Source organism: Hemitrygon akajei, chromosome 19, assembly GCF_048418815.1.
Source record: "Hemitrygon akajei chromosome 19, sHemAka1.3, whole genome shotgun sequence".
NCBI classification, from domain to species: domain Eukaryota; kingdom Metazoa; phylum Chordata; class Chondrichthyes; order Myliobatiformes; family Dasyatidae; genus Hemitrygon; species Hemitrygon akajei.
Window position 1 is genome coordinate 34,631,568 of NC_133142.1, and position 12,066 is coordinate 34,643,633.

The 12,066-nt window shown below is 39.2% G+C and overlaps 1 protein-coding gene across 4 annotated transcripts in view; it reads left to right on the forward strand.

Moving 5' to 3' along the window:
* The window catches only part of LOC140741873 (microphthalmia-associated transcription factor-like), a 254,237-nt gene that overhangs the window by 114,588 nt on the left and 127,583 nt on the right, over window positions 1–12,066 (forward strand). For all 4 annotated transcript variants that reach the window (XM_073072375.1, XM_073072374.1, XM_073072372.1 and 1 more), the window contains exon 2: window positions 9,407–9,656. In XM_073072375.1, coding sequence (XP_072928476.1) covers window positions 9,407–9,656 — 250 coding nt within the window. The remainder of the gene's footprint in view (window positions 1–9,406; window positions 9,657–12,066) is intronic.

Here is a 12,066-nt window from a genome sequence, read left to right on the forward strand (position 1 = left end):
CCTTCAAATATTTAGAATCTTATATTTACATGATATATGCAATCAAGTAATGCTTTTGACTTGGATTAAGTTTGTCATAACCTTTTTAACCAGCTTTGTACTAAAGTGCACTTGCCTGCCAAGATATTCCACTAAAATGGTGATCATAATACACCATTTCACGCTGGTAATGTTGAAGGTAACTTTGATTGTCTGACAACCAAAAAGTTTGATGTCAACTTGCACATTGAGACTATAATAATTAATGGACTGATTTATGTGGTAATTAGTCCGATTATTCAGCAGCTGCAGTTGTTGGAGTGCAGAGATTTTTCTTTTTTTATCGAAGGGATTAGTGGCTTAGGGAAGGTTTCAAAATGACATCTTGTATAGAAAGAAACCCTTTAGTCTTTGTACATAGTGTGCACCAAAGGTGAAAGAAAAATCAGTTTCTTGTTATAAAGTCTGCTAAGTAAGGAAAACTTCATAAATGTATAGAAGGATTAGATATATTTGTTTTATTTTCTGTAATATGGATGGAAAAACTCTCTCATTCAATTTATTAATTAAGTGAGAGAGGGCATACAGAAATACCACATTCCTGCCTGGCAAAATATTTCTGCAGCTCCTGCACAGACGGCAAATTCAACCTCATCCATCTTGCCAGTTTCCAAAGCACTTGGGGGAATACCCCATTTCACCCCAGAAAAGGAAGGCAGCCTGTGAATTTATCCCAATCCAGACCTCAGACCAACCTGAACAGCAGCTCAGATCACAAATTTCCATACAGATGCACAGTGTTCTGCTTAAAGTTGGGGAAACGTAATTTGTTTTAAGAAAGGAGGGAGAGAGAAATCAGGGAATTATAGACCAGTTAGTCTGACATCAGTGGTGGGGAAGATGCTGGAGTCAATTATAAAAGATGAAATAGTGGCACATTTGGATAGCTGTAACAGGATCGGTCTGAGTCAGCATGGATTTACGAAGGGGAAATCATGCTTGACTAATCTTCTGGAATTTTTTGAGGATGTAACTATGAAAATGGACAACGGAGAGCCAGTGGATGTAGTGTACCTGGACTTTCAGAAAGCCTTTGATAAGGTCCCACATAGGAGATTAGTGGGCAAAATTAGAGCACATGGTATTGGGGGTGGGGTACTGACATGGATAGAAAATTGGTTGGCAGATAGGAAACAAAGAGTAGGGATTATCGGGTCCTTTTCAGAATGGCAGACAGTGACTAATGGGGTACCGCAAGGCTCGGTGCTGGGACCGCAGCTATTTACAATATACATTAATGATTTAGATGAAGGGATTAAAAGTAACATTAGCAAATTTGCAGATGACACAAAGCTGGGTGGCAGTGTGAAATATGAGGAGGATGTTAGGAGAATGCAGGGTAACTTGGACAGGTTGAGTGAGTGGGCAGATGCATGGCAGATGCAGTTTAATGTGGATAAATGTGAGGTTATCCACTTTGGTGGCAAGAACAGGAAGGCAGATTACTATCTGAATGGTGTCAAGTTAGGAAAAGGGGAAGTACAACGAGATCTAGGTGACCTTGTTCATCAGTCACTGAAATTAAGCATGCAGGTACAGCAGGCAGTGAAGAAAGCTAATGGCATGTTGGCCTTCATAACAGCAGGAGTTGAGTATAGGAGCAAAGAGATCCTTCTGCAGTTGTACAGGGCCCTGGTGAGACCACACCTGGAGTATTGTGTGCAGTTTTGGTCTCCAAATTTGAGGAAGGACATTCTTGCTATTGCGGGAGTGCAGCGTAGGTTCAGGAGGTTAATTCCCAGGATGGTGGGACTGTCATATGTTGAAAGGTTGGAGCAACTAGGCTTGTATACACTGGAATTTAGAAGGATGAGAGGGGGTCTGATTGAAACATATAAGATTATTAAAGGATTGGACATGCTAGAGGTAGGAAACATGTTCCCGATGTTGGGGGAGTCCAGAACCAGAGGCCACAGTTTAAGGATAAGGAGTAGGCCATTTAGAACAGAGTTGAGGAAAAACTTTTTCACCCAGAGAGTTGTGGATTTGTGAAATGCTCTGCCTCAGAAGGCAGTGGAGGCCAATTCTCTGGATACTTTCAAGAAAGAGTTAGATAGAGCTCTTAAGGATAGAGGAGTCAAGGGATATGAGGAGAAGGCAGGAACGGGGTACTGATTGTGGATGATCAGCTATGATCACAGTGAATGGTGGTGCTGGCTCAAAGGGCCGAATGGCCTACTCCTGCACCTATTGTCTATTGTTTTGAATATTATGGAAAATTTCTAATGAGTTTTTAAATAAATTGAAAATCCTTAAGTCAGCTTGTTCACACGCACAGGTGCCCGTAATTCACAACCAGTGGAGGGCCTGTATAAGAGTTTAAGAAGTGTCATTACCAGTTTCACAGTGCTAAAGTGTAGGCAGTAGGTGCTGAATAGCCAGCAATACTCATCCTATGAGTACAGATAGCAGGAATTAGAACAGTAGATATAGACAATGTACTATAGGTCATAAAAGCATGTAGGTATAATAGGGTTTTAATAGGTAGATGATATTAACTTCCCTAATATTGACTAGGATGCATATAGTGCTAAGTGATTAGATGGGCATAATTTATTTAAGCATCTCCAGTAGATGGCTCTCTAGAGAGGAGGCAATGCTTGATCTCCTCTTGGGAAATGAGCTTGGGCAAGTGGATGAATGTTATCTAGGGAGCACTTTGGAAGCAGTGACCATCATCTATGCAAAAGGATGGGACTGGCCCATAGATTAAAGTCCTAAATTGGAAGAAGGCTAATTTTGATGGCATTAGTCAGAAACTTGCAGAGGTTCATTGGAAAAAGCTATTAGTGGGTAAAGGAACAGCTAGCAAATTGGAGGCCTTCAAAAGAGAAATAGGGAGAGTTCAGGAACAGCATGTTTTATTAGAGTGAAGGGCAAGGCTGGCAGTATTAGGGAAGCCTGGATAATGGGGGATATTGAGGCTCTGCTCAGGAAAGAGGAATAAGTTAGAATCAGCTGGAATCAAGTGAATCTCTTGAGGAATATACCGGATTTAAGAATAAACGAGAAATAAATCAGAAGGGAAGAAAGAGAGTGGCATATCATTGGAGGATTCGGTAAAGGAGAATCCTAACAGAGTCTATAAATATATTCTGGGCAAATGAGTGACATGAGGGAGAACAGGTCTCTTGAAAGATCAGTGTGCTCATCTAAGTGTTCAGCAACTGAAGATGAGTGAGTCTTAAAATGAATTCTCCTGATCTGTGCCATGGAGAAAGTCATGGAAACTGGGAAATTCGAGGCATGGATGACCTGAAACATATTGATAATGACTGAAAGAGAAAACGTTGATAGTCTTGAGGACCATAAAAGTGAATAAATTGCCAGCCTATCCAATTTCATGCAAGGATATTGTGGGAAGCAGGAGAAGAAATTCATGGGGCTCTGGAAATTTTTCTTCACCAAAAGGCGAGGTACTTGTAGACTGGAGGATAGATAGTGTTGTACTTTTACTTAAGTTCAAGTTTAATTGTCATTCAACCATCCATGAATACCCATGAATATAGCCAAATGAAACAGCATTACTCTTGTGCCAAGATGCAAACCACATTATCAACAGTCATACACACCACAAGGTACATATAGCACATATAAGATAGCAAGCACATCTCGGATTCCAAGCATGTATACAATATCAGTAAAATATAATCACACAAAAAATGTATAGTCCATGACCCTGAGTCCATGAATGTTGCGGCAGTCAGCAGTCGATACAATACAGCTTGTCTTCTGTTAAGTGAACCCTGAGTTCAGCACCAACTCCAGCTTGTACTCTGTGCCATTCTGCCCCTGGCACTCTGGTGGAGTGCAGTGGCTCCGACGCCTCTCTCCCAGGCGGCTGTAAACAGGTGACACTGCGGCTTGAGGCCTAGTCCAGACTATGATCAAGGCCACGCAGCTCCTCTGCCATCCACCAATAAATAAGCGAATAGGAGCATTCCTCATTCGCAATGTCCAACAGAGTCTTGTGATCACAAGAAAAGTGACTAAGACAACTACTTGATATTGGACTGCACACAGCTTTCGCACACCAACTTGTATTCGATTCTGGTTACCCTGTTATAGAAAGGATGTAATTAAACTGGAAAGAGTGAAAAAAAGAGTTGCAAACATGCTTCCAGTACTCAAAGGAGCCAGACTGGCCTTCATTCCTTGGAACATAGGAGAATGAGGGTGATCTCATAGAGGGATATAAAATCATAAGTGACATAAATGGGGTGTATAGTCTTTTTCTAGGGTGGGGGAATTGAAAACTAAAGGATGTAGTTTTAACATTAGAGGTGAAAGGTTTAATGAGGACTTGAGGGGCAAGAGTTTTCATACAGTTCGTGGTGAATATATGGAACCAGCTAGCAGAGGAAGTGGTCAAGGCAGGTACATCAGATACATTGAAGAAGTTTGTGGACAGATATATAGATGTCAAGAGTTGAGAAGGGTTTGGGCCAGGTGCTGGAATATGCAACTGGCTTGATTCTTGGTGGGCACGGACATGCACAGCTGAAGAGCCTTTTTCTGTGCTCTGCAACTCTATGACTGTGCAGGCTTAACTATATCCTGTTCCCTCTCTTAGCATTTCCTTACCCCAATCTTCTTACCTTCTTGACACCAAGTCACAGAATCCTCCTTCAATTAGTTTACTCACAGCTTTTTCCTAGACGTTCTCCTCCCTGCTGTCAAGATTTTGATTCCTCATATCCATCCCACATTTTGCTATTCTTCCCCATTCCCTCTCCAAAGAGATACTTCTTTTCAGTAAATTTCACTCATCACCTCTTTGGAATATCTACTCCTGTTTCCTATCACAATGGAGGTTATCACTTCGCTCCCTGCTACTTTCTGTCTTTGCTTACCAAATTTTTTTTCTCTTTTTGTCCCCTCCATAGCATTCCCTGCCATTCTCCATTCTGCTCCTTGCCGCACCCCAAGCTAATCAATCTGATGTGGTTCTGCCTTGCTCACTCTTGCACTGGGCTTATCCCTAAGCATCCCTCACTGAGAACTCCCTCTGCAGCTTACTGTACATGTCCATCAAGTTGGGTGTTTATAGGTCAGGGGTTGGAGGAAAACTGATCCTAAAAATAATAATGAGATCGTGCCACTTCGTTCAGCAGGACACTTGAGTCTTTGGCCTTCCAGTTTCAAATCCCTGCACCATCCCCTCGTGCACATAAATGCATTTTATTCCAAATGTAGTGGGAGCATACACACAAAATTTTGTCAGCATATATTTGCGCAAACTCGCAGTTTATTTTTAAATCGTATGCCTTTATTAATGCAAGGTGTCAGCTGAAAAAAACAGCATTTTAAAATAGATTCAGCATAATACTACAATGACATTTCATTTAATTTATAGTGAGTGTTAGAGCTATAAATACATCAGCATGTTAAATTTATTCTACTGCCTTAGAATGCAGCTTATTTTTGCAAATTTCCACCTTAATATTGACCTCAGGAGATTACTCTGATTACTTTGAGGCTACAAAATTAGAAATGTCTAGCACCATTCAAAGTCTGTTAGAAAGATTGTGGCATTTGAAGGAAATTACTTATGTGAAATACAAAAAGCATATCCTTTCTGCCCTTCTAAAGTTTGTTTGTCATAGATTCATAGAGCAATATGGAATGGATGCTGGCCCTTTGGCCCAATGGGTCCACTCAGTTGAAGCCAATTTTTTGTAAAAGGGCTGACAAATACACAAAAATAAGGAGAAGTTGTCTTCTTTAATCCTAATGGATGGAAAAAAAGTTCAGGCTTAAGTTTTAATTAGAAATATAATTGTTTGGCAGATGATCAGATTCTCTGGGGCATGCAGATTGGCCTGTTTTGGTGCAGTCATTGATTGCAGTTCAGAAATAAATTCATCATGAGGGATTATTTTTTAATTGGCTTTTGACAATAAAATTCGTGTTATGAGTAAACATAGTAAAATACATTTTGTTTGAAGATCATAGTAGGTGTTTACTAATCAGGGATATTCACTCCTTGAGTTAATTTGAAAGGAAGTTCTTGATTTGGGCAATGTTGGTAAGGCCAACAGTTATTGTCCATACTTGTTTGTCACTGAGAGAGAAGAAGTTGGATCGAAAATGAACAGCAATTTCTCAATCCATTCAGAGTCCAATGGAGACTGCTGGAGGAATAGGCATGTTTTTGTTGAGTCTAATTACCTTACTATGGAGGCTTCCAGATGCCACAGTGATAATGTCAGCTGATAACAGCTTGCACTCACCACCACTGGTCATTGCATGGAGGCTAAGGCTGTCAGTTTTGCAATGATCCCTACTGGCAACCCACGTTATGATAATTGATTGGACAATGCAGCATGCAAATTGTGGTTGCAGTTCACACTAAAAATATCCATTTCCTTGTTGGGGTTATCTAGACTTAACTGATTCCTACCTTAGTAGGGGTGAAGTATCGGTCCTGTGAATCAGTTTAGACTGAACCTACTGAAAGCAGGTACATGATATTTTAGAATTACTTCTATGATCAATTAATGTTGCCAGTGTGTGCATTATTGGTAATTCCTCTGATCATTAAAAAAAAATTGCTGTCAACTCTGTCATTGTGCCTAGCAGGCAAGATTCCTGAGTTGCAAAGGTTAGTGGGTGACTTGACATTAGATTTTGTATAGTTCCAGTAAAGCACCAGTTCAGCGCCAGTAAAGGATTTGTGACATTGCCCTAGGCTCATTTGTCTTCCTCTTTACCCTTTCCTGCCTTTGGGTTCAGCATACTTACTTTGGATCTGAACTCCATATTTCTGCCTTTTGCTTGAAGAAACATATCATGAACATGTTATAGAGCCATAGAAACAGGTCATTTGGCCTATCCACTCCATGCTGAACTGTTATTCTGCTTAGTCCTTTAGACCACCACCTGGAACATAGCCCTGCATACCCCTCCCATCCATGTACCCGTTGAAACTTCTCTTAAATGTTGCAGCCGAACCCGCATCCATCACCTCTTCTGGCAGCTCATTCCACACTTGCACCACCATATAAGTAAAGAAGTTTCCCTCTCAAATTCCCCTTGTGTATTTCACCTTTCATCCTTAACCTATGACTTCTAGTTCTATTCTCACCCAACCTCAGTGGAAAAAGCCTGCTTGCATTTATCTGATCTATACCCCCTCATGATTTTGTAGTAGTAGGCCTCCGTTAGTCTCGATAGACCATGGATTTGCACCTTGGAGAGTTTCCAGGGCGCAAGCCTGGGCAAGGTTTTTTTTTATGGAAGACTGGCAGTTGCCCAGGCTGCAAGTCTCCCCTCTCCACACTACTGATATTGTCCAAGGGAAGGGCATTAGTAGCCCCTCTATGAAATCTCTCCTTATTCTCCTACACTCTGGGGAATGAAGTCCTAACCTATTCAACCTTATCCTGTAACTCAAGTTCTTATGAAGTATTTTGTGAAGTTTGCTGTTTGCCTTTGAACATTAGCAACATTATGAGAGAATTTTTACCAATGCTCTCTGGAAGATGATAGGCATATAAACTTGGGATAGAGTCTTACCTACTGTGTCCCTGTAGTCCCATTTTGATTGACTACAGCCATAAATTATGAGTAGCTGGAATATAAGCTAGGAATGATCCTCTAGCTGATTGATCGCTAATTGTGGGGACACATTAGCTCTATCTGTCTGGGATTTCAGAAATGGTATAATGGTGGTTTTCCTTTAGCGACTGCATGAAAAGTCAAGGGAGGCTTATAATGGTAAGTTTTTAAATGACATTTATTGAGGGCCATTGTCAGGAGGGCTAGTCTGTCTTCCTTCATTGGTTCTCTCATTCCAATCTACTGATATTTTTGCTTGTGACCCAAGGTGGGTTTCCTTTTATTCTTTCAATTTTAATGGCCATTTTTGTTTAGAATGTTGATTATTGAGATTGGTTTGTTAAAATTAGCAAATCTATGATTCTAGATAGCTGATGTTTTGCTACATTATGTTCCTACTTGGAATTAATTTGAGCCCTATATACTGTATATAATTCCAGATTGACGTCATGTTTGTCAGAATAGAGCAGTAACCAGGTTCGTACAGCTTTGGCAACAGATGTGTTACTGAGATTAGCATCTGTTCTATGTTAGTGGTACCATAACCAAGCAGTAGCACATAATTGACAAAAGTTAGTGTAGATTTCTGATATGCTGGTGACCTGCTGTTTGTTTACTTAACAACTCGACAACAATTCATTTCCATTCATTCCATGTGTGCCTGGGAACATTTCAAATTATTGTAAAATGATCATTGCTCCAGAATACAATTTAAAGCACATTTAATTTATAAATTTCAATTTGCATTGAGCGTATTGCAACTTTTAAAGTTTATAACTTCGAGCTTTAGCTTAAGAAACTTAGTAATCAAGATTTAAATGTTCTGCTCATAATTTTGGGCTGCAGCAGAAATTTTCACAATTTCTGACGTTAAGCTTCAAATGTGATCCGGTACCACTGAGATGGTGAAATAGTTTACAAAAGAGGAAAGATGATTCTGCCTATATATCGAGTCAGGAGTTCAGATCATCTTGGGCCCTCTCAGTCATTAACATATTTTTCTATTCCTATCCTCTAATGCTGTAGTATGATTTCAGAAATACCAGAGTTATTTGTCTTCGCCACGTTTGGTAGTAATGTGATCGAGGCTGAGACAAACAAGGAGCGGACCCAAGCCACTTGGATCTTTGATCTTGCTCCATCATTAACTGAGATTGTGACTGACCTAACATTCCAATTAGTCAATATGGAAGTTTCACTTTATTAGATTTATTAGTTAATTGCTGTATTTAATAATGTTGCATCAGCATCAGCAAGCACATTGGAATACTTTCCGATACTATGATCACAGAAGGGTTCAGAAAGAGCTCATTTGGCCTATTGTACCTCTGGTGGCTCTTTGGGAGTTCTGTTAAGTTAGACCCATCTTTTCCCGTAAGCTAATGAATATTTCCCCTCATGTTAACTTTTATTTAAGGGAATGATATGAATATTGATCTAATTTGCTTTGGCTAGACTGTTTCATATTGTTAAATAATGTTTTGAAGAGTGAAATCTCTTTGACTTTCTTAACACGACTGACAACTATGCATATTCTAATGTAGATCTGATCTGTGGCTTCCGTCATTTGTCATCAACTGGGATTTGTGTGTGTGTGTATGTGTGATTGTTGAGGGCAGAAATCAGCTTAAAGTTACCAGAACGCGCATTGTTTAACTGCAGATTTCGGCTTTCGAGTTTTAGTCAATAGTGTGAGTTGCTAGCACATTCAGTGAGCTATGTTCTCAAGTTGATAAGCATATTTCTGTCTCATCTGTTATTTTCTTCTAACGGAAGCCTGTTTTCTCCATTATTCGTTTCATCACAGCAATTCATCAGAGCAGCAAGGATCATCTAAACCCCCGTTAACCTCCTCCAATATGACATCACGAATACTGCTACGGCAGCAGCTCATGCGTGAGCAAATGCAGGAGCAGGAGCGACGGGAACAACAGCAACAGCAGCAGGCAGCACAGTTCATTCAGCAGCGAGTGCCAGTCAGCCAGACACAGGCCATCAACGTCAGTGTCCCCACCAACCTGCCCACAAATACTCAGGTGCCAATGGAAGTCCTCAAGGTACGGCTTAATTTTCATAATCTCTTATTTCTTACCAGACTGCGCTGTCTAACAAATCAATATTTTTGAACAAATGTTCAGTAAATCAATGAAGAGAGAATGGTATTCTACCTAATCTAGCTGAGCCATAAGTGCAGCAGGAAAATTACATGTGACGTAAATATTTTAATGTTTGTGGATATTTTAACATAATGCTCAGAAGCTTGCAGCATTTTTTTTTCTGGATAGCATTGTAAAATAAAAGATTTACTGGTCTGGAAAACAGAAATAAACTAAATTTGATTTACAAACAATGTCATGTTGATTTTAAAGATTTTATGTTTTTGTGAGGTTTTTTCTTGAACATTTTTTCAGTTGAACAAGTTTAAGTTTTTCATAGAAACTTCTTTGCTATCTAAAACACGCAGAACTTTTAACTCTTTGCCAGTGGTCACATATAATCCGATTTCCTCCAGTGAGTTGATGTCTTCTAACAGCCTTGATTCATCATCAGACTAGCGAGTGCAGAAGCTTTATTAGTATCTCCTGTTTAACGAGACTATTGTACATACTTCCCTAATTACTACATGATCTTGATATGGGAGCAGTTTTGAATTTTCCTGTGATGAATCTGCATTTAGCGTTCTGACTCCCATGATTGTATTCCTTTATATCATTTAATAGAGGGAAAAATAAAACTGGAACAATTAGATCAACGCACAGTGTTAGAGTAATAGTTGTGTTATTTATCTGTTCTTCCCATCAGGCCTAGGAACAACTTTGAATTTGCTGAAGCTCATATAAAGAATTGAAAAATGCAGTCTCTCTACAACACTTATATGGCATTAAGTGTTTATTGTCTTTGAAATGACATAGTTTAATTTGACTTACAGTTACTTGTTAATTATATAAAATGCCATCTTTAATCGGTAAGACTTTGCCGTGTTCTCTTTGCTGAGCACTCTACATTTAGTTATGTTATTGAAAATAAGATGTAATTTGTTTTTGAAAACATCTCAGAAACTAATAGGAATAGAAGAAACTTCACATGTTCTGAACTTTGTATCGCTGTGTTCCCCATTCTTTCCTTGGTATAACAAGTCCTTATAAATAACGCAGGTTTATATAAAATATGCAATATTTCCATCTTCTCAAACAAAGATGCCATTCTTTCTATTTGAAACAAAAAGACTGAGACATTTTGGAAATCAATTGCCAATACAGTGCTCATTGTGAGTAGTAAGCCTTTATCTTTTTATTAGAAAGGAGTTGTAATCATTTTACTCGTATCATAAGAATGTAAATGGAATCAAAATGAAATATTTTGGAGTGCATGTGCAAAAGGTTGCAAGAAAAAAACTTCTATTAAGACGTACACAATTGTTGTGTCGATCTGAATACTTCCAGGAATGGACTGTGGACTTCTTTCATGCCTCAGGTGATGTATGACAATCCACTTAGAAAAAGATGGTTACAGGAGAGCTGAATTGTTGTTGTTCAGGTTGGAAGAAGGCACTAAAGTTGCCTCTGGATCAAGGCAGGAGAAGTCAAGAGTTTCTGATTAGTTTCTAATATTCCTTTCTGGAGGCAATTTATGAAAATATTTACAAAAGACAAGAACAGATTCTCACACTTAAAGTCCAGACTTGCATGGGTATTTGTTACTTTGGCAAGATGTCAGAGGGCATCTCAAATGCCTGGAAATGTATTGCATTTAGTGGTGTGAACAACAAAAGATATGCAGGTTGATCTACTCAGAGATAGAATCTAAGAATGTTGGGTAACGGCATTCATTTCTAAGAGGTTTCCTTTCATATTGGGGTAGTGTATGACATAGTGTGATTAAATCAAAAGGGTTGAGGAGATGTGTGTACTTTTCAAATTAGCGGACTCCAAACAAAATATTAAAGTTTTATTTTCACTGAGCAAGATTTATTTTTCTGGGAGTATTTTTTTTTACCCTCCCAACAATTTCAATCAGCCATATTCTCCTGTTTTGTTCTTACATATGCCTAATATAAAGTACTGATCTGACTGCCTTCAGGTGATGTCTCATTAAGGTGTATGTCCTTGCTAATTAGTTGGCCGAACAAAGGACACTTCTTTGCTTAGCCAAATCCTGCTCACTGGTCACTTTTCTTTTTGAGCAGTGACAACTGTTGCTAATTTGGATAGGACCCTCATTAATATAAGTCAGTTGTGGTGCTATGATGTTGTTGTTAGTACCAGGTAGCAAGCAAGAGGAGATACCTTGTGATGTTAAGAGCCTTGCAAGGAGTAGTAGAATTGTTCTGGTGCCCACAGGCTTCACCTGCTGTAACTACCCTTTTCAAACACAAAATGGTTCTGATCCATTCTCTGTATGCTGTCTTCATGCACATGAACTGCTTATGGTCTCTGTAATTTACTTTGTTATCTATAGCTGGTTAGA